This window comes from Mchenga conophoros, linkage group LG5 (assembly GCF_057382185.1).
Source record: "Mchenga conophoros isolate Kocher_MC1m ecotype Shallow Benthic linkage group LG5, M_conophoros_male_GT1.1, whole genome shotgun sequence".
Taxonomy (NCBI): domain Eukaryota; kingdom Metazoa; phylum Chordata; class Actinopteri; order Cichliformes; family Cichlidae; genus Mchenga; species Mchenga conophoros.
Genome location: NC_140530.1, coordinates 27,000,453 through 27,025,676, shown reverse-complemented (window position 1 = coordinate 27,025,676; position 25,224 = coordinate 27,000,453). Strand labels below are relative to the sequence as shown.

Sequence of the window (25,224 nt, the reverse complement as noted above, 5' to 3'; positions counted from 1 at the left end):
CTAAAACTCATCTTTTTGGAGTTTGATTAACATTAACTGCTTTACTGCTCTGGTATCTTTTTTGTCGTGAAGCACTTCATGATCTCTGTCTTGAAAACTGCTATATAAATAAAAATGTACTTACTTAATGCATAGAATGCAAAACAGGATACACAAATCTAAAGTAAAAAAGCAAGAAAACCAAGATTTATTGTTTTAAAGAAAAGAATACACATCATGTAAATACAAATCTAAAAGCTGGGCCGTTACTAGATAATTATTTAATTATCCTTTATTAACAATTTTAAAAAAGAAATATTCAAAAGTAAAAAAAGTTTAAAAAAAAAGTTTTATTAAGGCAATTTTATTTATATAGTGTATTTCATTACACTCAATATGCTTATGTCCTCATGTGGGTTGTGTTAAAGCTGAGGTCCCTTGACGGTGAAGCAGGATCATCTTTAGATTTAAGTCTTGATTTGGAACAGACAGAAGAGCCCCCAGCTCAAGCTCTAAGGCTGCAAACATTTCTCCTATGTAGCTCGGGGCCAGACCCAGATAAGTTACGAAAGTCATCAGCAAAATAAAACAAAAATAAATCCCAAAATATACAGTACATAGGAACACTGTAGAGAAGCCAGGACTGGTTATTCTACTCATTCTAACTTCATTCTGAATTGGAGGCAAGAAAGATAATTTTTTCATATTTAGCCCAGAAAAGAGGTAGTAGATGTAGTCTCCAAAGCAAATAAAAGCATGAATGGCTTTTTCTATATGGGAGTATGAAAACGAGCGGTAATAGCGGTAGTAAATATTAATAGTCAAATTAAAATCATGTGAAATATAAAAATGTCATACCGTTGACCATAGGTCCAGTTGTTTAAGGATGTCCTGTGTAACTGCAAGCAAAACTTAGTTCATATCAGCGAGCATTAGGCCAAAAAAACCTGTTCTGATATCCCCAAAAAATCTGCAGTTAAAAAAGGCTTTTGTTTATTCTCTTTAAAACAATTTGCAATGTAAGTTTAATGAATACACAGAAAGACACTTAAATCTGTGACATGTAAATTGCTTTGTGAGCTCTACGTAGACTGAAAAATTCAGGGAGCTGACAGGGCCTTTGCATAATTTGTTTAGAATCTGAATATGCTTTCAATTCATGTGATGGGCAACTGGTAAAAAAAAGGAAAGAAAAAAAACAAGAGAAAAAACAAGAGAGAGACAAGGATTAACCTGATGTTTTGGCCTTCCAATGTCATGTAAAAGCAGGGCTTGAAAGATAGATGAAGAGGAGGTTTGAGACAGGGTGGAGCTGGTTAGAAATTTAACCAGAAGAGATAATGAATAAGAGAAAAGCAAGAAATATATGTAGTCAGAAGGAAAATGTTTGGTGACAGAGCTGTGTGTTTTTCCTAAAATCAATATCACTGACAATTTGAGAATTTAACAAGTTATATGTACAGAATTGTATATCAATATATGTACGTGCATATTTACTTTCTTAAAATGTTGATATTTATTTTTACTTCTACTTGGAAAAGTAAACAGTGACAAACTAAAGTCAACACATCAGACTTTAATGGTGGATTAATGTGGTGTAGGTACTGCAATGCTTTACAACAGCTTCTTGTAAAGCAAAACTGGCTGATGGTTCATTTGTACACGTTGAAACTCACATCTTTGTTTGTTGCCATTGCTGGTTGGGAGGATGGAGGCGTTACACGCCAGCAGTTTGACAGGCAGAGACTTGACCCGTCGTACGAGGGGTACAGCCACTCTCGGGCGTTTGACTGGCACCACACGTGGAACAGGAGACACTCTGCCACGGTACTCAAACAACCTGCGAAGAGGAAGGTGAGGGGAGACAGAAAGAATGAGAAGGAAGCAGGGGCATCAAAGTAAAGAAAGATAGAAAGGAGGGTTGAAAAGGAGGGAAACAAGAGGAAATGTTGAGATAGGAGAATAGAGGTCAAATAAGGAGGCAATGTTTTGAAAATGACGTTGTGCTAAAAAAAACTACATTTATCTTTAGCTGAATCTATGAAAAATGCCAAAGATGAAACAGTTTGACAGCATAAAATAGTATTTTGCATAAAACCTGGGATACCTCGCTACTGTGTGTTGAGTGTCACGGAAAAATTTGAGAAAACTGGACGTGGAAGATAAAAAAAGAAGATGGAAGCTTTAGATGTTGTATTATCGCTTATATTCTTTTGATTTTTTTTTTTAGATATTTATTGGTGTATGTGTGTGTGTGTTGTATCTTGTATCCTTTATTTCATGTGCTGAACTTTGGTCAAATTTATTGTTTTAAATGTGCTTTATGAATAAAAATTTGCCTTAGAATGTACTGGGAGCCTAAAATAAACTATCTGACAGATAGCTATCTGTACAATGCAGTGGAGGCTCTATCATGGTTTATGGCTTCATTTCACCTAGTGGTGTGGGGAAGCTTGTCAAAATTGATGGAATTACAAATTCAGAAAAGTATGATCATATTTGTATCCACCATCTGGGAAGCATTAGATTGACAACAGCTTCAATTTTTAATATGACAATGATCCCAAATACGCTGCAGTACAGTACAAGTATACCTGGATAGAAAAATACACAACATCTGTCATGGACTGGCCTCCCCAGAGCCTTGACCTCGACAGCCTTACTGAAGCAGTGTGAGATTGGATATATGGATGTGTCTGGAAACTTGCTTAAAAAAAAGCGGGAAAAAAAAGTACATTCAAGTAAATAATTTATGCAAAAAACCCCCAAAAACTGACAGTAAAGCTGAGAATGTCTGGCTTTGTGACTGTGCTGCTCACAGCTATACGTAAAAATCACCCAAACAATACCAAGATTTAATGGCCACATTTATTAGGTTCCTGGCTTTTTTAGTACTTCCATTGGCAACTGCTCAGCAAAGAATCAACAACAACTATTAAGGTATTCTATTAGCCTTGTAACTTCTCAGCAGAGCTTTTGGGAAAAACATCTGTTGCAAATGGTTTACTTGGATTTTATGAGGATAAACACTTTGAAAAAAGACTTTATCACTATTGTGGAAAAACAATATTTTTGATCTTTCTTTGTGGAACTTCTGGTAGTTTGTTACCCCTGTGGCTTTAACACAGTGATTTAGTAATGTTTTGAGCCTTTAGTAATTTCAAAGCTTGGCATTTGTGTTTTATTGAGCATGACATCTAAATAAAAGTGGTTTAGAAATTCCAAGGCAAAATAATTTACGCAGGCATCATTTTATCATTTTATGAAAGAGTCCACAGAAAGAGCCAGAGGAAAAATGTCTTTTTTGAAATCCAACATATGAGCCTCATTTTCTTGTGGTACACCCTGATGACAGTCTGCTGATGGCTTAAATAAATTTATGAACTTCATGTTTCACAAGTTTAAAAAATATATGCAAAGTTATGTTGCCAAAGTAATACAATTGGGTTACATTACAGTTCAGCCAAACATAAATCTGTAATAAATTAAACCTTTTGAAACATTTTCAATTTTAAATCTCAGTTGTGTTTGAACATGTTGCTGCAAATAAAAGAAATATGAGCTCATGCTGTGAAACTGCTGAGGCAATTCAATAAACATCAAATGTCTTTAAACAAATTGGAATAAGCAGAATAAGCTGAGGAGCAGAAATGAATTACGACGGCCCAAACAAGTTGATTCTTAATTATGAATTGTAAAATAGTTTTGAAATAACTTCATTTAGCAATATCTGCCACTGGTTATTTATTTGGCAAAGATTAGCAACAACCAGGCTAATGTAGGGACAGAATGTCAGTTAAATGGACGATGGTGGCTCAAGAGTTGGGAGTTCGCCTTGTAATCGGAAGGTTGCCGGTTTGAGCTCCGGCTTGGACAGTCTCGGTCGTTGTGTCCTTGGGCAAGACACTTCACCCGTTGCCTACTGGTGGTGGTCAGAGGGCCCGGTGGCGCCAGTGTCAGGCAGCCTCGCCTCTGTCAGTGCGCCCCAGCGTGGCTGTGGCTACAATGTGTGAATGTGTGTGTGAATGGGTGGATGACTGAATGTGTAAAGCGCTTTGGGGTCCTTAGGGACTAGTAAAGCGCTGTACAAATACAGGCTATTTAAAGCCAGTGAGTCTTTTATCGCATAAAAAGGTAAACATTTACATATTTTCTATATCTGCTTGAGAGCCATCATCTCTTACTGAGGTTTTAAATTTTGTTGCGCTAGCTAATGGTAAGAAACCCTGGCCATGTTGAACTCGTTTTGTGGGTTCAGGTGTAGTCCACAACCTTAAGCAGCTTTACAAATTATAATGAGGAAAAGGCCAGCCCTTATTAAGTGCATTGATTAGGAGAAACAGATAAATAATCTATTACATACATTTATTTTACTGTTTTTAAATATATTTGTATTTATTTTACTCCCATCCCAAAGAACCCGAGATTAAAAGCAAAAGATGTGACTGCCAGCTCTAATGATCTCTGTAGCTGAATAAAAAGCAGGAACTCAACAGTTGCTTGTTTAATGTATTAAACGCTGAGAAGAATGAATAATTTAAAGAGTAATAAATTTATAAAACTATGCAGATTTCTATAATGCAATCTCAACAACATAATCCCATTCTGCGTAACACACTGATTTACTTTAAATGGTAAGAATGTGGCCATTTCTTCTGTTTGTGGGAGAGCAATGAACTACTACAATTTAACGTCCCAAGTCTGAAAAAGGGTTCCAGGAACCTCAGGTCAGAGTACATATTTGGGCACAGTTAAAAAGTTAACTGCTTAAATCAAAATCTTTATTTACACCCAGGAGAAAACATGTCATGTGTTGGTTATTCAATTCGGGTCATGAAAAATAATGACATTTTTTAGAAACCTTCTGGATTATGGTGATTTAATTCAACCACTCTGGGAACAATGACCTCCATTTGGTTTTACTACATTATGTGCTATCCTGCACAGGATGTCCTGCTAAGCCTGCAGTTTGAAACTTTTTGGACAAGCAACATCATTTTTTGGTCTGTTTTCAGTAATACGCCCAAACAAAGTCCATAACTTCTAGATTTACACACTCCTGGAAGTTGTTCAGATATTAGATAAACTGAGATTTTTGCAGATAGCAATAAAACTGTAAAGTCAAAGAGCTGATAGTCATCGCACATAATTTGTCCAGATGGCATGGCGATTTCCTCCACTAACTTAATAAAAACCATGAAATGGTAAATCATATTGTGTAATATGAAAACATAATACCACCATTAAAGCAAAGCTATTCTGCTGGGCCACGCAAACCCCAGCAGAAAAAGTCCCTGATCCCCTGATTTACTGTAAAGATCATACTTTAGGAGGTGGATAAACTTTGATCCCAGCTCAGGTGATGTAGGGTCATGAGTTTCAAAATAAATAAGATACAGTAAAAAGAATGGGGGAAAAAGACAACAGCAGAAGCATTCTCTCTCATAGAGTCCATTTTTGATATAGAAGTAGATCCACTTAACTCAGATTTTTCAATTTTAGGGTCATCGTATTTTATTTCACATGTGCACAGCCTCAGCCTGAACACTCTTAAGCTATAAAAATACTTATAGCCTGGACTGTTTGTAATATTTTTACATTTAAAAATGTGAGTGAAAAAGTGAGATTGACACATGGGATGGGTGTAAATCAGTGCTGAGGTCTGTGGCCCAGCTGGTCAGCATGTTTCACCAACTGTTAACAAAATGTGTCTGCCCACTTGAGCTCAGAAAAAAATCTACAACTATGGTTTCGAAGCTGGAGGGACCGAAATGGGTTTGAGAACCCAAATTGTGGACAAAAGGTGAGTGGGTGCAAGCTATTGATTTGTTTTCTTCGCAGGGTGGTTGAACACTGGGAATACGACTGTAAACATCTGGAAGGAATTCTGCGTAGCAGTGCTGTTCTTTGGAAAGCTTTGGAAATAAGCCAGTTAAGGTGGCTGATTCAGATACCTGATTAAGAATGGGACACGGATGCCTCCGTGTGGAGGCGCATCTTACCCGCCCTTTCCCAAGTCTGCCAACACGACAATCCAGTCTGGAGCAAGTGTCACATAAAAGAAGTAATAGATGGAATATTGCACATTGCCAATATTAGACAAAAAAACTCACTGATGTAATGCTTTATTTGTAAATACACAATACAATCAAGTTGTTGTGTGTGCAATGATCCTAAACTTGTAACAGTAAACAAGGCCAGGTTCATGAAGCAATGTTTTTGCCAGTTTGGCCTGGAATAACTTGGCTCACATCAATCCCCATCAAACATTATTTGGGATAAGGCTGTGAGCCTGTTCCCAACTTTTGAAATGATCTTGTAGCTAAATGAAAGCACATTACTGCAGAAAGGTTTCAAAATCTTGTGCTAATCTTTTCCAGAGCAATGAATTATTATCACAGCATATGAATGTCCTATGAATGTAGCTTTAACATCTTCACCAGCCACACAAGGGTGTTCACAAACCTTTGGCCATAAATTCTCTGTTGTTCCTATGCTCTGATTTTTAGCAAAGAAAGCCACAATTAATTAGAGTGAGGCTGTCTTTTGTTTTGTTTTGTTTTTTTAAATTTAGTTTTTAATTTTAAAAGAGGATATCTGTTGACAGAAGATATCTACACTGCGTGAGGCTCACAGCTGGTGTGGCAGAGATGTACAGAGAAGTTTTTTTTCATTTGTTTATTGTTAAGACCATGACTTGTGCATGCGTAGTAAGTGTGAGCATACACTTCACTGACTTTGCTGTGGGTGTAAATACACGAATCGGTTTCTTTCTGATTAGCTTTAAACATGTATAGGGTCTACAATTGGGAAGTCATTAAATATGTGTGTTCTTTAAATATTGTCCTAATAGTATATACAAGTATTAAATAAGTTGTAGGAAGCAACCACTTCGTTCTACAATTCTGATATACTTGTCTTTTAAATAAGTTGGCAATGTGAGAGTCATGCTGTGGTAATCCTTGGATGAGGTGCTTATTTAATTTCAAACTGATGGTGCGTATAAATGATCTTTCAAGTCCAAACCACAGAAACTGGTTTACGCTGGGTTCACAGGATTGCATATGCTATCCACACAAATGCCATTAATCCTTTATGGCATGCTGAATGAAATAAATTTAGACACTTTTTCGCAAGTGACAGTATATTGGAACATGACAAGAAATAAATAATAACTATTATCTACCAAACTGGTTAGTGACAGTTCTAGGTTAGATGTATGTTCCAGTTTCTTTGTGAGCACATACAATATTTACCTCAGCTAGTCTTCCAACAGAAAGGGGGTTAGAGTCATAGTCTCCATGTCTGACCTAGTTTTCAGGCCACATGTTGTTTTTGTCTCTCTTTCTCCTGTTTTTCCTCTGTCTGCGTGGGTTGAGCTCACCTGGGCTCCCGCCCTTGGCCCACGCACCTGGTGTAATCAACCACTTGCCACGGATCTGTCTGATTGCATTCTTTGCCCAAGCCACTATTTAAGATGGTGGTTCAGTGGGCTTCTTTGCTGGATTGCTGAGTAACCTCAATTCCCTGGACCTGCTTCCTGACCTGTTTTCCCTGAAGTCTGGCAATGTGGTGTGGTGTGGAAACGCGACAACGGACAAAGGAGTGGAGAGCGAGAGCGTGGAGTGTGTTTTTTGGACCTGTTTCCCTTCCTTCCCTGGAAATCCTTAACCCTTCGCACTGAATATAGTTTCACCTGGTGATTGTGTAAATAAAATTGTGACTTTTCTTTCTAACCCCGCTGGTCTGCACCTCAGTTCATTCCGTCCTTGTGACATCAAATCAACCTACTAGAGCTTACAGTTTAGTCTTTCCAATATATAGGAATTTTATCTTTTCATAAAACATATTTACACTCTTAATAATTTGGTGAAAGAATAAGATGGTAGAAAGATGCTTATTTTCTCTGCTACCTCTTCTGAGTTAATTTTTATATACTTGTGATATCAAATATTCTCCAAATATTGTTAGTTGCCCTGCAGGTTAGAACGCTCTCCTTGTAACTCTGTGATTTTGAGTGTGCATATGCCATAACCAGTGTTGGGTGTAACACATTACAAAGCAACATTACTTCAGTTATATTTACGTATACTGTAGCAAACAGTTGTGGTCAAAAGTCATATACTTACTGACATTTCAAACTTGTTCACCCAGTTCTTGTTTTCTAATGTCATTAAAGATGTCTGCTGTACAATCATACCACCCTGGACTAGAAACAAAATAACTTCAGAGGTGGCAAAAGTAGAGATACTTAAGTAAAAGAACATTTTTGAAAAAATTAAAAGCTGAAGTACTCAATCAACTTCTTAACTTAAAGTAATAAATAATAAAAAGTACAGACTCGGAAATGTACTCCAAGTATGAAAATAAAAAGGAGCACTTTAAAGGACAATTCTACCAGCTATTTTTGTCATGTGCTATATTAATTCAGTACACAATAATATAAAATGAATATGAAAGTTATTCCAATCTAAATTCTAATTTTCATGAATGTACTCAGTTTAAATCTGTTATGTAGGACACAGTGAAAAACAATTTAAAAATACCTTAATTTTCTGTTGCCTACATTATAGAGTTGATTTTGCCTCCACAGTTAAACAGGAAAAAGAGTACAGTCAGGAGTTAAAGTGGGATTCAGCAGGTAGGGGAACACAAAGATTGGTTGTAGTGGCGATAATTTCCATTGACAGTTCCAGTGTACAAGCTTTAATCAGCTGACTCGTGCTGCTTTGAGGTTTACCTTCTTTATAGTTTTACACAAATGAATTCAAACCCAATGCTTCACAAGCTGTCTTAGCTGATTTCAATTCTCTAAACTGGAGATGGGGTGAAAGCAGTCAGCCTTTGAAGGGGTGGAAATTTGATATTACTTGACAAATTTGAAACTGTGTGGGTGATTATTAGAAGTGGAAATTGTATGGATAAAGGAATACATGCCAATATATAATGTAGCACCAATTCACAATAACAGCTGTGTTAAGGCATTTCAAATCACAATGTAAAGATCCCACAACGTTAGATGGAAACTATCTGAAAAGTCCTTATGAGCATGCACTTGGCAATACTGGCAAAGAAGATCTCCCTTCTCACAGAAAGTGACCTCCAACAGTCACAGACAGGGCCCTAACCCAGCCATCTGCTGTGACATGACATGCAGCCATAACATATAAATGTAATGCAAGTATATACAGGCAAGAGGGGAAGAAATGCTTAGTGCATCATGGATCAAGTCCACCAGGAGCCAAAGCCTATAGCAGCATAACTAAGGGATGGCTCAGGGCTAGCTGACCTAACCATAAGCTTTAATAAAAAAACAAAGTTTAACGCGGAAGGTGTCTGGTATCTGAACCCAAATTATGAACTGCTCCACAGGCTTTCAGGCTTGCCTTTTAAAGAAAGAAAATTATAATAGCTGTAGGCTATACTTTCCATTATGCTTCTAGCAGCTCCAAGAACCACAAGTAAGCATGTACTCTAAGAGCGAATTGCTCTATTGGGATAATCTGACACTAAACAGCAGTGGTGTGCGGTAACTTTTACAGAAAGGCAAACATATCTTTTTCTGTCACCCAAATAGTGAAAGAAAGGGTTTGCATGGGTTACAGGAAGCATCCCAAGGCAAGCATCCCACACTAGCCCACATTTTAGCCATGTGTTCAAACACCCCTGAGAGCAAAATTCTCAGTTCACTCTTTGTTTAGAGGTAAACTTTAGTGGAATTGTGATGTATAAGAGGATTAATAAACGCAACTGGTCTTCTTCTCTGGGAGACGGAGAAACCTCAATTACCCCCACTTCACTCCATTAGACTTTTGTATTTCAAACTGTTAGCATGACCATCTTGAAACACGAATGCTTGGTACCACAAGCTTCAAAAACCTCAACATATAATGACACCGAATAACCCCCTGTTGTTTTAGTGATTTTCTTTCCTCTGGGTAAATGCAAAGATTGGATACAGATACTATTTTAACATCTAGTGTCATCTGGATGCATTATCATAGATTCTTCTCACCAAGCAACTTCTGTTTTCTGTTCTGCTCACACATGTAGTTGTTGAAAGTTGAAAGAGGAAAAGCCTCCCTGCTTGCTGAGTTACTAAGATTAGTGAATATGCTTAATATGGTCTGATCTCATATTGTCACAATTATATGTAAATACAGTGTCATTACACGCGAACGGCTGTAATTTTCGTGCCTTTTAATGCAGTTTCGTCATCACTCAGTAAAGTCTGGAAAAAAATATATGAACCCTTCAATTTAGTGATTCATAGAACAGAACCTAGTTTAGCAGCCACCACTTTCAAAGGACTTTCAAAGGATTTTTCCTGATGCTGTTTGCAGAACCGTGAAAAATGACAAGAAGGAATTTTAGACCATTTCCCTTCCAAAAAAGTATTTCAATTCATCACTATTTCTGGCATATCCTTTTAAAGCTTTCCTCTCTAGGACATATCTGGAGTCAGATCATCAACAGATCAATTTTTCTTCTTTTTTCCTGTGTGCTTTGTTTTTCTTTCTTTCTTTTTCTGTCTTGGTGCATCATGAAACTATCCCAAACGTCAGGTCACAAACAGCTTCACCATCACCACCTTCAGCCATTATATGGCGTGGAAGCCTTGAGGTAGCAAATGAAGTACAACAGCTCCGATGAAGTTTCGTTAATGGTGTGCACTTCATTTTTTTATTTTTGTCTTGAAGTGTTGTGGAACCTTTAGTCTTTGTAAAACTGATATATCTTTCACTCGTGGTATCCTTTATTTTAAAGCTTAAAAAACACAAAAACAAGAAAGAAGTTGGGGTTTTTTTGCAAATTGTAGAGGTTTCTGCTTTTTTATTTTTTTTATTTTAGCTGTTTCTCATGTCTTTTAGGATTATTTATTGTGCTTTTGATGTGAGTAGGCGAATAATAACAGTATTAAATTTCTTGCATGTCAAGAACAATTCTTCCTTTAATGTCCTTTGGAAATTGAGATTGGGGATGGTTCACACCAGATCAAATACAGCAGACACATCAAGGGCCATCTCTACAACCCACACTTTAAATTTTATTTCCTTAAATGGAATACCTGCCTCCAAATAACTTTTAAAGAGGTTGTTATCACTTACATTCACTTTTTTCCAGGGTGGACTGAAAGTGATTGCTCAGACTCTTCAATAAAATGAAAAAAGGTTCCAGTTTTTTTTTTTTTTTGTGACTTATCTTGCCTATTCCAAATTTTATTTTTTCCCCCTAAAACTTTATTTATTCTTTTCAACAAGAAAAAAGCAGCAAAACCAAACAAAAATATGTAAAAATTTTATTTTGAAGGCCTTAACACTAATGAATAAAATCATTTCAGACATACATGACTGGAACAACAATTAGCTTAGAGTCTGAGGAATTCCTGGTGTACAGATGAAGTTATTTTTCTTTTAACCACAACTGCAATGCCTTTGATGATGACTTTCACCTGGTCTTGTCAGAGCAGTAATAGTTACCACACTGTGACATGACTGCAGAGGTCAATTCAAATTGTCTAAATTCAACCAGATGTTTCTCTGATAAGACTTATTGAAAGAAAGGTACAAAAAAAAAGAAAAAGAAAAAAATGCTCTTAAGGAGGAAAATATTGTGTTGAAAGATTCTGTCTGAAATCTTGTAGATCTTATCACTATGATGAAAGATACTGTTAGTCTTCCTGCTGTGTTAGCATTAAATCTGATCAACTGTCAAGTTTTGCTGTCATAAATATCAGCTCATAGAATCTTGCTGCTGTAAGGATTTGTGACAGCCTCCACAGTGGGCACCGTAATATAAATCAGTCTCTTCAAAAAAGCTGCAGTTCATCAGTAAGTATAAAAGTCCCCACTGTTCCCACTAAATGAGATCCGACCCAGCACATGAAACGGTGAGAAAAGACCTTGTTTAACCATTATCACAGCATTTGGACTCTGTGATGTGAAGTAAGGCGTGCATTTTTGCATTTTCAGTAGTGGCTCGTCATTAGGAGATGTTCTGGTTCTTTTATATGAAATTCCAACATCAAGACTTTAGCTTTGACTTTTTATTTTAGGGACAAGGAGAACTCTCTGGGATGCAAAAACTGGTATGTAAGACAGATGATGAGCAAACGGTATGGTGAAAAAAGTCCTGAATTTTCAATGTGCTGGCACACAGGTCATTTCTGCTGAGTATTAGAACTCTGCTTTGACAGTCTCAGCCTGGAGGCCTCCAATAATAAAATCTGCTGAAAACATCTGGGTCAAAGCCAGAAACCGAACTATCATCATCAGAAAGATCCTCCACACGTAATTTGTGTTCATTTGAAACAGAAGTTGATGTTTGTCCAGAGTGAAATTGCAGACACGGAAGAGCAAGCGGTCATGAAGGGAATGATCTAAAAATAACAATAGCTAAAAATAGTTGAAAGTAGTGTATAACTGGAAAATCTTAATGGGAAAGCTGATTTAAATCAGTTACGTTAAAGTCAAAAACTTTAGATCACACCTTATGGTTCTTAAATTGTTAGGCTGACATATGTGAAATCAAATTTTTAGAAATAATTTATTGAAGCACAATTCTGCAGCAGTATATACGTATCAACAGTATTAACAGAAAAAAAATATAAAATGTGCAAATATACAATCCGCTGTTAAAAAGTAAATATGTAAATAATAGTGTTATGTATATACAATTTGGGTTATGACACATAGAATTTGGTATTGCAAAGTGGTGGTTAATAGATGGGGGGTGGGGGGGTGGGACTGTGTTATTGGATAAGTAAAGGGTGGTCACGGTTATTGGGAAGAAACTGGGAACTGTAAAATAATGAAACAAGTGATATACTGTAACTTTTTCAAATTTATGGCATTTTTTTTATAGATCAAAATATCCAACCCAATATTTTCACCTTTACAAATTTCTTTTCTTTTATATATATATATATATATATATATATATATATATATATATATATATATATATATATATCTGCAACTGGAAACCAATAAAAGGCCTAAAAACCATACTTTCTCTGTTACTGCTGGATAGAGATGTCCATGTGTTACCTAAATGGGTTATCATGATTAACCTGTTGCTGACAGCTGAAAACAGTCCATGTGTTACCTGTCATAGAAGTCTTCTCTGTAGTAGTCATAATCAAACTCATAGCCGCTGGGTAGAAAAAGCACAGCACAACATAGAGTCATAGAGTATTTTTCATTACACGAGCATGAAACTGCATATAAAGCACCATAATATGACAAAAAAAAGGTTTTCAATGCAGTTTATAGTTAAAAATACAAATGAAAAATAAGAGTGTATAAAATAGTTACAATCTGTGTGGGAAAGAAACCAGAAAAACAGACAAAAGGTACTCAAACCAGAGATAAAACAAGAGACAATAGATCTTCAAACAGACTGGTAGAGGCCAAGAGTGCATTTATGACACATATTTTAAAATTACTGTTAGCATCCACAGTCTGTTAGCATGTCCTGAGAAGCAGAGTGAAGAGCAGCAGGTCGAAAAATAAACCTGTTCCTTTTATCACTAAAAATGACCAGCGTCACAGTATGACAGTTGGTAGCTATGAGCCTACATTAGTATTCAGACAATGACAGGTTTAAATGGTAGAGTGACGTACAACATGACTCTGCACCAATTTAAATATAAAGAAAAGACTATAAAATAAAATCATTCAGAACAGACTTTAATAAGGATTTCTTAGTCCTCATTACTTCTTTATAGATAGTGCGGCAGGGCGTGGTCGGTTGATATTCTGCGGTGAGGCGGACACACCTGAGCGCCATTAGTTATCACGCCGCACCTGTATTAAAAGGCTGTGAGGCTGTGCTGGGTCCTGAGTGTTGTTGTTGTTGGAGTATGTGGCTGTGAGCTGAACAGCTGCAGCCAGTGTGTAAACAAGCAACTGTGAATAAAGTGCTGAAAGGCCTGAGGTCTGCTGTGGGTTTATTACAAATTGATAGATAGAAACTTTATTGATCCCACAAGGAAAATTGTTATTATGCATTGTAGGTGGTTTTGATGCTATACTACAACTTTCCTTGTGTGTGTGTGTGTGTGTGTGTGTGTGCATTTGTTTATGTAGTAATACCGTTTGTGGTCACATTACTCTCTGCCAGGCTTCCTAATCAATCCCTTGGCCTTAAAAAGAAGCTTTTTAGCAAGTTCCCGAAACACTCAAAGAGCTGCTTAGGAATTTGAGTGACACATTAATCAAATAATCAATAAGTCTGATAAATAGCAGTGTGTACCTGTAGAGAGAAGCTGCTGATCGTTTCAGGCCTTTGGGTCTGGGCTTTGGCTCTCCCGCCATGTTGATATCTGGAATATATATATATATATATATATTTATATATATAAAAAAGAACAAACACTCTGTTAACTACCAAATAAAATTATATTAATCGATCATTAAAAAGTATTTTAGCTAGATCACAAAACAGTAACCCTATCTGTACCTTTAACTGTGCCTTTAACTTAGATCTAAGACAGTTCCTGTGTTATCTTGTAACTTCCACTAGAGGTAGCTGTTGAGCTATTTTACAACAATAACAGTGCCAGCTGTTAGGTCAGTTCCCCTTACTGTGCAGAAGGGGAGGGGAAAAAAACAAGAAACTAACCCCTCAGCTGTGTTTGTTACTTCGCTCATTCTCTTATGTCAAAAAGGAATATAACAGTACATCCAAAGTACATGCTCTACAATAATTACATGGTTGTAGAAGCAATTAAAAATATATGTAGCTGCTTTGTAGGCCAAATAAAATGAAAGAAAATGAAAAAAGAAAGAAACTGTCAGCAAACTTTCTGAATCAGACATCCAGTTAAAGACGTGGAGGGCCTGATTTCAGCTGACTGGGATAAAAGCAGGCTATACCCTGAAGAGGTTGTCTGTCAACCATAGGTCTAACAAAGACAGACTGACAACCAAACAAACCTTGGAAAGCATGTTTTAACCCAGTATCATCTTCCTTTGAGGCAACAACTATAATCTGTAAATCACTTTTCTCCCCTCAAGTCCTGAAATAATTGTTGTGTTCTTCTAATGTTTTGTAAATACTGCAATAGTAATTATGATCAACTAAAGTATGAAAACTTAATTACACCAAGTTAGGATTAATGGAATATGTATGTTTTCAGGAGGCAAAATGATTTGAATGAATTGGGGGGGGAAATAGTAGAGAAACTAAGAACAAAGCGTCCTCACTGTAAGATTATTAAAGACAGTTCGTTGAGAAGGTTTTCTTTTTTTTGGTTCAAATTTGTGTTGTTAATTACACAGTGAAAGGAAAACAAAGGATCTGTCATTATGAATGATGAAAATGTCATGAGCTGATTCCTACGTTGTGGTCTTAAATTTAACAGAATATTAGAGCTCATTTGCTTTAGTTCCACCCAGCATGGGTAGATGGTTAATGGCTAGTCTGCTAACAGAGGGGGAAAACAGAACTTGCACTGATGAATCACCATCCATCCATTTCTAAATCACTTCATGGTTCAAGGTCACCAGAGCACCAGAGTCAATTCCAGCATGCAGTGGGTCACGGAGCACCACAGCTCACCAGTCTATCACAGAACAGCATTTACTTTCTAGTTGTAGGAGTAAACCAGAGCATCTCTATGAAAGCCTTACAAAACTGGAGGAAACAAACTCCATACAGACGAAAAAGGTTCAGCAGATTTGTATCAGACTGGAACCCAGAACTCGGACTCAAGCACTGATACTGCAGCCTCTCACAAATTAGTGAGATATTTAGATATTTCCAAGCAAAAATTACTGGCAACTTGGGAAAATACCTCTTCAGGTTTGATGTGCAGTGTTCACGTGGGTTTTTTCACTCTCCAAAGTATCTTTAGATTGTAAAGTTTACTGAAGTAAAAATTCAGACAAATGCAGTAAAGCAGTAAAATACACTCAAATATAAAATAAATTAAAAGTTGCTGAAAACCGGCTAGTTTAAAATTGCTGTTGCTTAAGCTAAATTAGTAATAAATCAATAATATTGTGATCTCAATTCTGCAAAACTACTAGCACTAGTTTGTGATCGTATTTGACTACAAGGAGAGGATACATAGCACGTTGCTAAAATCAGAAATATTAAATAAAGAATCAGATAAAACAATATGTAATAATATTGTAGTTTTAATAACATTATTGTAATGCAGTGTGAGTTAAGGCAGAAACAAAATGTTACATGGAGAGCTGTTTGGGCTGGTTACAGAGGAAGCAACCGGAAACGCTGGTGACACGAGCATTTTAGGAGAGCAAACAGTCTAAGCTCATACTGGCCGTTCTGTTCATCTGTTTGAGTATGATTGTTAATCAACAAACTGCTAATGAGCCAGTGCCTGTGAGCTACTAAAAAAAGCAGCTGATGCTAGTCATCCAATACCAGCCCCCCTTAAATCCTCCTCTGCTTGAATATAAGGTGATGCTCCTGTCTTGTTAAATTTTATGTAGTGCAGGCAGCACTTGAAGCATAAAGACATCACCACAAGTTGAAATGTATATAAAAGGATTTGAAGTTGACGGATAAGCAAATTGTAGCAAATACTACGAAGGCAGATGTAACATTTCTGAACTTACATGAGGTCTTATCGCCTAAAACAAACCTGTACATTTTACAGTGATGGAAAACACGGAGTTACTAAATTTCGCAGACAATTGTTTTTATCTTAGAAATGTTGAAAGATGAAGACAGAGATGAAGAAAGATGAAGAAAAAGCATCCACTGAGGATAATAACAGGATGGAGCGAGGATGAGGACGGAAAGTGAGTTTTCAGCAACCAGAGGCTACAGATTCAAGCCTTTTAACTTCACCGTGAAGGAGAGTGTGCACGTGCCTGTGTGTGTGTGTGTGAGTGTGTGTGTGAGTTTGAGGCAGTGATCCAGAACTGTGACTCCAGCCAGGTGTGAAAATGGTTGGAGTCCATTGGTTTGCAGGAAACACACAAACACACATACCCTCCCCTCTATGACCTAGTGAAAAACTGTGCAAGCACGCACACACGCACGCACACACACAGTTTACCTGCTGCTCCATATGCCTCACTGACTTTACCTGTAGGTCCTGCTATTTAAAGAGGAAGCCTGTAAGGGAAACACAAGCACACACACACACACACACACACACACACACACACACACAATGCCCCTTTGAGGAGCAAGTCATTTCAGTCTGTAAAAACACCTCATGTCAGCTGATCAGCGCATTAAAATTAGTAGTTTGTTAGAATAGTGGTTTATGAATCAATACTACTCTCAGCTGATATGATAACGTTGGGTGGAGCACTAACTTTGTCTTTTTATCTAAAGCAAAAGGTCAAAATATTAGTTTGATGACACAACATGCTGGGTTTTTTCTCATGTTTTACAGTGTTTACAGAAGTTTGAGGACAACACTGAGGCAAATACCTTGTACAGTACTCTTTGTGCCTTAGGTGAGTATTAAACCAGCTTACTGATTCCTCCCTACCTCGCTGGACTAGACTGAGAAGAGAAAGGTGACACCAGATTTTATGAAAACACTTTCGGACGACATAATTATACATAAATTTTTGTAATAATAATATGTGGTTATGCCTGCATATGTGAAGTAATCCATGCTGATTATTTTTATAGAGTTTATTTATTATAATTTGTTTTTAATTCTTACAAACTAACTAATACTGTGCAGATAAAGTTAGCTATAAGCAAAGTTATGGCAGCTACATATATCAGCCAAATTCTATATTCTGCTTATTGATTTACTTTTTTTAATTTAACATTTAAATAGTTGGAAACAAACAGGATGAGTGCAATATACTTCATGTTTTTATTAATCCTTTATTTATCCAGGTAAAAAATCTCATTGAGATTAAAAATCTTATTTCCAAGAGAGACCTGGCATCATAGCAACAAAAGTCACATACCACATAGGTATATAATATGTATATGTATATACGTATGTTCCCCATGAATTTAAATACGAATGGTTTTGATAACTGACAAACATGTTGCACGTGTGTTAAAATGTACAAAAGCAAACCTCATGGGGCATTTTTAATTGCTGCATAACTGATTTTGTGATGTTACTGACCATGATTCAGGAATATTGTCATATTTGGAAAATATTTGGAAATTCATATGATTTAAGAATTCGAGGACTACAGCTTGTTTTGTAGACCTCAGGCTGCCCAAGTCTCCTGAAACCCATTCTAGTGAGTGGTCGTATTACAGGTGAACTGTTAATTTTACTGTGTCTGAAAATTGCATGATTCTTCTTATGATGATTTTCTTTTTTCTGCTGTATTGCACATTTTTTTGCTTTTTTATGACTCTATTTTTTCAAGCAGTCTGTTAGCAGAGTTTGTCTTTTGACAGTTTCAAAATAAACTGTCTTCATGTCATTGGATGCATTGTTTGAGTCTTCTGTTAAAAAGGAAACTGAATCCCTAAGGTAGTGGCCATGTTTAAAAAGTGTCTCAGAGAGGGGGAAACAGACAGGATAAGAGAATGAAAAGATATTTGGTACAGAAAAAGAAGATGGCTTTTATATGATTTCTACAGCAACACACGCACACCTACACAAAAGCTGCAGAGGTGCAGAGAGCATCACTTAGAGACCCCTTAGCTGTCACAGCTTTATCCTCCATTACACATAAACACACACACACACACACACACACACACACACAGAAATGTGCTTGAAGCCCTGCAGTGACTGAGCATAAACCAGTCGAGTTCTTCACACCAGCTCACTGACAGTTCGTCTCTTCCTGCTTCGCCAGGGGACCAGGCAGGGGGAGAAAATCACTCCAGCAGCTTAAAGGCACACTCCGCTTAACTGTTTTTGCTCCTCTGATATGGTTTTTTCCTCCGCAATAGCAAAAACAAAAAAATATGAGAGAGAGACAGACAGACTAAAGAGGAAATTGAATGTAATGATGCTTAAGGGTTGTCACAGGTTAGAGAGTTTTGTTGTAGTCAGAGCTGCTGGATGTTAGTTTTATTATAACAAAACTGTAGATTCTGATGCCATTAATCTATCAATCCTTTTGTGGGTTACAAGCTTCAGCTGAATATCTAATCCAAAAGACCAACAGTGTCTTTTCGCAATGTGGAAGTCCTAAAAGTCAAGTTTTATTCATCTTTTTTTATTAAGTAAAACTACAATTCACATGCTGTTTCACATCAACTCACCGAGTGTTTGTCCTGCCAGCACCCTGCCGTTCTCCCCAATCACAGCTCCCCTGGCATGCCTCTCACTGGCGTACTGGACAAAGGCATAGCCCTTGTGCACAGAACAGCCGAGCACACGGCCATACTTGGAAAAGATGCTCTCAACATCAGACTTCTTGACCACCGCTGTATTCAGGTTGCCAATAAACACCCGTGAATTGATGGACTTTGGGTCTGTCTTGTTGGTCACATTACTGGTCTGTACCTTCAGTGACATCCTGGAGAGAATGGCGATGGAGGTAAGTGCCAAATGGATGGATTGGAAGGCAGCAATGTAGACAGACAAGTATCTGGAGAGAGAGAAGATACATTTTCAGTTTCAGTGACAGATAATAGAGGACAGCTGCAGGAGTCTCACTGACAGACATTTAAGAATTATTCTCATAACTGAGCAAAGAGGTAAATGCTTATTTCTTTACCAACATTCTTCCTTTTCAACACACTAAATTCAGGGTAGACTGATGTCCCATCAAAAACACAGACAACAGCTGTATATGTATGTATTTCTCCACACAATAGCAACCAATTACTCTAGTTATGCTGATTATTTTCTGAATTCTTCTTAAGTTTTTTCCCTCTCCTCCCACTTCTTTTCTACTTCATTAGTCATAAAAATTGGGCCTTTAATTTTAGACTGAAAGAAAATTAGTTTTCTTTGTTGAATAAACAGGCACTCGATCATTATTCATACAGATTTAAAGACATCGGTGCACATGATATGACTCATTACAAGGATTTGAAAGGTTATTTTCTAAAATTCAAAGTTCTTTTTTGCAAAAATTCATCTACATGTATAAACATTTCTTCTTTGATGAAGCCTGTTTTTATTTCGGGATCAGATGATCCTAAACCATTTGTTAGTTATGCTGCTTTAGGTTCAAACCACTTTCTATAATCCACTCAGTCTTCTTCTTCTCCTATAGATTCATTAATTAAAGAGAATAAATACAACAAATACTGAAAGAACAGCCGATCAGCAATAACTGCAGTAACTAAGCTCTTCTCATTCCTCTAATAAAGTCTTTCACAAAACAGAGACTAAAATTGTATTTACTTATAATTATATGTAATTACTAACCACTTCCATAAGTGAAAAGGAAAGAACAGCTACAGTCTAATCTGAATATCTAGAAAAACAATGATAACAAGCAACAATGTTGATCTGATCCAATAAGTTATGGTGGCCCAAAATGCAGCTGTTTTATCACGAGACAACCAAAATCGATGACAGAGCAGAATTTGAAAACTAATATAACAAGCATCACGTAGCAATCACCACCCTCTCCACAAAGTGATCTCCTCCTTTTATCTGTGTTAATAACAGCTGGATAAATGAGTAACATGAAAGATGGGAAAAAATGATAAATAAGGAAAGTAAAAAACATTTAAAACATAAAAGAAGATTAAAAGGGTCAAAGAAAAAACACTATCAATCAGTAACAGAAGAAGAACGAGGAAAAACAGAACAGGTGTGTGGACAGTGAAGCATCAAAACAAAGAAGGGGAGAGAAGAGAAATGCTGATGGCAAAAATAAAAGTACTGGCAGCTCCCAGTGTTATCCCTCAGCCTCCTAGTAGATGCACCTGCGTTTTGAAAATCCTAGTGGATTTTCAGAAAAGCTGATCTTGAGGCCAAGGCCATGGGATTTGAACTAGATGCAGCTGTGGTATCAAATTAAATTCATTTTTTCAATTTATTGAGTTCACAGGATTTTCAGGAAATGTGACTTCTGACCTTAAACTTGGGTTCAAGGCCACAGGGATTCACCTATGGTATCAGTTTGAAAGTCTTATGTCACCTTGTTCTTGACTTATCACATTTACAAACTTGGGGGTGCATGCCCCCCGCCCGTCCAAATACTGCACATGCACGGAAGGATGTGAAACCAAACAAACTTAATCAAAAGTTTAGGAACACTTTAATCTTTCTTTAGAGTCAAAGTACTGATACTTCTACTGTCCTCCACACCCATGATTGCTTTGCAAACAGGAACTGCTGATATTTGATTCATACCAGTTAAAAGTGTCCAAAACCAGTGTTAGAGTTTAAGCCCTAAACAAAGCCCTAAGTGAGGAGATCTCAGGTAACTTATCCACCATTGAAGAACTTTTAACTACTTCTATCACAAACCGCTGTAAAGCTCCAGGAGATCATTGCTCACTTGAAATTTGATTCATCATGGCTTCATTGTACTTGACATTCAGATATAAACTTGGCATTTACAAAAAGCCAAGGGAATCATGCAAATGAGTGAGTGATTTATGTAAACTACTGATAGCAGAGTAGTGGGAGTGAAAACTGACAGATGAGTCAGCAGACAGGAGATGGAAAAATGTAACTTGTTGTTCTGTCAGCAATGACATGAAACAGAAGAACTTTGGTACACAGAAAACAGCGCTAAGTATAATAGACGAAGGAGCTCAAAGAATTCTGTGGGGGCTGGAAATCGTGCCAAACACCAGAACAATACAAATATTCAAAGCTTTGTCAGACTCATCAATTATCAAGGTTAGAAAAAACTGCGCGGATCCTGATTTTAAAACTTTTGAGTTATCTTAGACCTTCTGTATGGACATTGGAATACTGGTTAGAACAATGACCCCTCACCCACTGCATATTGTATAATACACAAAGAGGCACAAGTGATTAAAAAAAAACAAGGTAATTCTGATAAATATGTTGGTGTACACTTTTCTGTAATTATAACTTTGGTCATGGTATATCTTCTCCTTTCCTCTCTATCAGTAGAAATATCCAGCAATGAGTTAGAGTTCTAGGAAGCAAGATTTTTTTTATGATTCAGCACTGTTGAGTGTGTGTGTGTGTGTGTGTGTGTGTGTGTGTGCCTGTGTGAGTTTGGGGGGGGGCATGTTTGTGAGTATTAAACCAATTTTTTAGTTTCAGACCTGCAACTCGAGAAAAGTTAAAAGGTTAAAAAGTCAGGTAAAACCAACTTCCTTTGTGTACATGTGCGCGTGTGTGTGTGCATTGATGATCTCTCGTCCTTTCTCCACTGACCTTCCCAGTGACAGAGCTGTCTTAAAACTGATTGGTGAAACTCTAATAAATCAAATTGAGCTTGGCCTTGAGGACCTGTGTGTGTTTATGGCTGTGTGTGCATGTGTGTGTATGTGTGTTTGTTTGTTTTAGAGGTCCACAATTAGTGGACAACAGAATAGTGTTGATCCAGCACATCCAGTGTGTTTATGTGTATGGGTGTGTGTGGGGGGTGGTAAATGCATTAAGAAAAATGAATGACGACTTTGGTAAATGTAAACAGGTTTTGACCTGTTTTGAATTGCGCATACATAACAAGGTTAAGGTCCTAACAATATAAAGCACCTAGAGGCAACTGTTGTTGTGAATTGACACAATATAAATAAAGCCAAATTGCACTGAACTGAATTGAAGTGAAGGTTGGGATTTTATTTATTTTGTTTGCCATTAATATAGCATTACTGCACTCTATTGCAGGAACTTATCAACATCCCACAGATGTAAATTACTACAAAAAATTTTAGGCACTAGAAATATGTTTATAGTCTTATCCATCCCACAATACCATTAGCAAGGCATTTAACTGGTAATAAGTTCATACTACAGCATGAAAGCATACAAACAACATAATTATAGTCATACAGTATATTTTCAGCAAAAGGAAGATGAAAAAAATAATTGATTGACAGTGTATGTAGATACTGAAATAGCCTAGAATTCCTGAAATAGCTTTCTGGTACATAACAAGTGTTCCTGTGCTGGTACACATCTTATTAGCATAAAAGGTTATACAAAATGTACACAATGCACTATGAAGAGGCTCTCACTGTACTTGGATGAGGGTCATAGGATCAACATTATCAAGCATTAAACAACAAAATGCAAACACATTATATGTCTCTGCTTATCCTCAAGTTCATTAAGCAAATTAACATCCTCTGTTTGAGTTTTTTGGCTCAATGACACATGCATCCAATGAATCTGAGAACTGACTCTAATTTTAATATCAATAATAGCTTTTAAGCTAAAGTGAGCTTCAAGGCATAGTTGGTTTTTTTTTTTTAAACAGTTTGGATCACAACCTTAATTATTGCAGTGATTCTGAAAACAAAGTTCTTTTAAGATCACGTCTGAAGATAACATGTCAGGGATGCATCTTTGCCACTCAGCCGTAAAAGTCCGTTTGAATCTTAGTTATTTCGACCTCAAGGTCAAAGCAAGTTTTCTGAAAATCTTGTGACCAGAGCAATCAACCTCAAAGCTCAAAGCACATCTGTATGGAGCTAAGTTGTATAACATTTTTTTTCAACATTATGTTTATTAAAGTTTTACATATATACATATATAAAGTACATGCACAAACAAATTTACACAATAAACCAAACACAAGGTACATTCAATGAAAGCACTTGAGTCCATGAGACCTCTGACAGATTTTAAAGAATAATTTTCAGATTGCAGCATATGGTTGTGGTCCTGTACAGGGAATAGCTAGGCTGTCCCTGTCTCACACAGTAAACCAGATAGATCTTTATTCCAAATATACTGGATGTAGCGCCCCCAAATTTTCTGGAAAATTTCTTGTTTATCTTTAGAGTATATGTAATTTTCTCTAATGGTAAACATAAAGACAATTCTTTGAACCAATGTGAAATACTTGGTTTGCCAAGACTCCTCCACGTTAGAGCTATCACTCTCTTTGCTTGTAGTATTCCCATGTTTATGAAGATTTTTTCAAAATGATCTATGTTACACCCTACAGGATATAATCCCAGTAGGAAAAGTTTGGGATCCATCACAAGTTTAATTGACAAAATCTCCTTTATCATTGCTCCAACTTCTTCCCAAAACTCCTTTATTGTATAACATTTTTAATGGCAGAGGCGCAGTATTACGAACTGTAATAAAAACAAGAGAAATATTTGAATACAGATTTAGATTCTCAAAAATGAATATTTTACATTTTCTAAGGATGTCACAGTGTTGCCACTGTTGCCAGTTTGTGTTCCTCTGCACACAAAAGTCTTCAAAAGAGCGTCATACTTGCTATCAAAAAGACAAATAAACCTTAGACCAAAACAATACAATTGTTTCAATGATGTGTCAATGACACACATACACATACTGCTGATCTATTTAAAAAAAGTAATGTGTTAATTTAAATTTTTATTTGTCATTAATATTTGGAATTTTTACTCTTTTCATCTTGTAGAAATAAGACATTAACCACATTTGACACACTGTTTATTTCCCTGAAAACTCATGTCATGGCTTGACCTAGTGCCCAAAACCTCAAGAAAAAACAAGCATCCATGGTAGGTGCTCTAAAGCAAACGATACAGACACTGCGAGATTAAGCTGACCTTGTGCCAAGTCCAGTGCAGATCAATGAAGTCAAATCACCCCACAGTAATATGAAATGGACTTACTCCCTGCTCTGTGTGTGCAGGATTAACATGCAGATAAGCTCCCCAGGTTCAACGATGCGCATTCATTAAAATGTCCACCTTCTGAGTCTTGCAAGAGAAAAGCCCAGCTTTACACTAAAATTAGCTTTATTTCCTGAGTGTTTAATTATACCAAAGTTGGACATGTGCACGCACATAACTGTAAAAAAATTAAAAAAATCACACAGTTTCTCTCAGTGATCCCATGTGTGCAGGATTAGCAATTAAAGCTAACACCATACGGTAATTGGCTGTGATTATAATGATGGAACAAATGCGATCTCCAGGCACTGTTGGAAATATCATAATTAGGATTTTAGCACACACACACACACACACACAATTTGCATGCATCAAAATCTTGATGCTGATATCAATGATTATTTTTTTACCATTAAGCATAGTTCTGACACAACTGGAAACGTATGGGAATGGATGAGAAAAAAAATCCACTGCAAATAAAACATAACAAGGCAAATGTCTGAGACAAGCTGACAAGTTAAATACTGTTGAAAGATTAGGTTTTTAAGGCAGTCACCCTTGGGCCTCAGTGATACACAGTATGATCCATGGCGT

The 25,224-nt window shown here is 36.8% G+C and overlaps 1 protein-coding gene across 3 annotated transcripts in view; it reads right to left on the bottom strand.

Annotated features, from left to right (window-relative positions):
- Positions 1-25,224, bottom strand: part of raly (RALY heterogeneous nuclear ribonucleoprotein) — a 119,337-nt gene that overhangs the window by 24,892 nt on the left and 69,221 nt on the right. For all 3 annotated transcript variants that reach the window (XM_085274649.1, XM_085274650.1, XM_085274651.1), the window contains exons 2-5: positions 19,165-19,493; positions 14,236-14,305; positions 13,087-13,134; positions 1,656-1,819 (exon numbers count right to left, since the gene is read on the bottom strand). In XM_085274649.1, coding sequence (XP_085130775.1) covers positions 1,656-1,819; positions 13,087-13,134; positions 14,236-14,305; positions 19,165-19,420 — 538 coding nt within the window. In that variant the 5' untranslated portion in view covers positions 19,421-19,493. The remainder of the gene's footprint in view (positions 1-1,655; positions 1,820-13,086; positions 13,135-14,235; positions 14,306-19,164; positions 19,494-25,224) is intronic.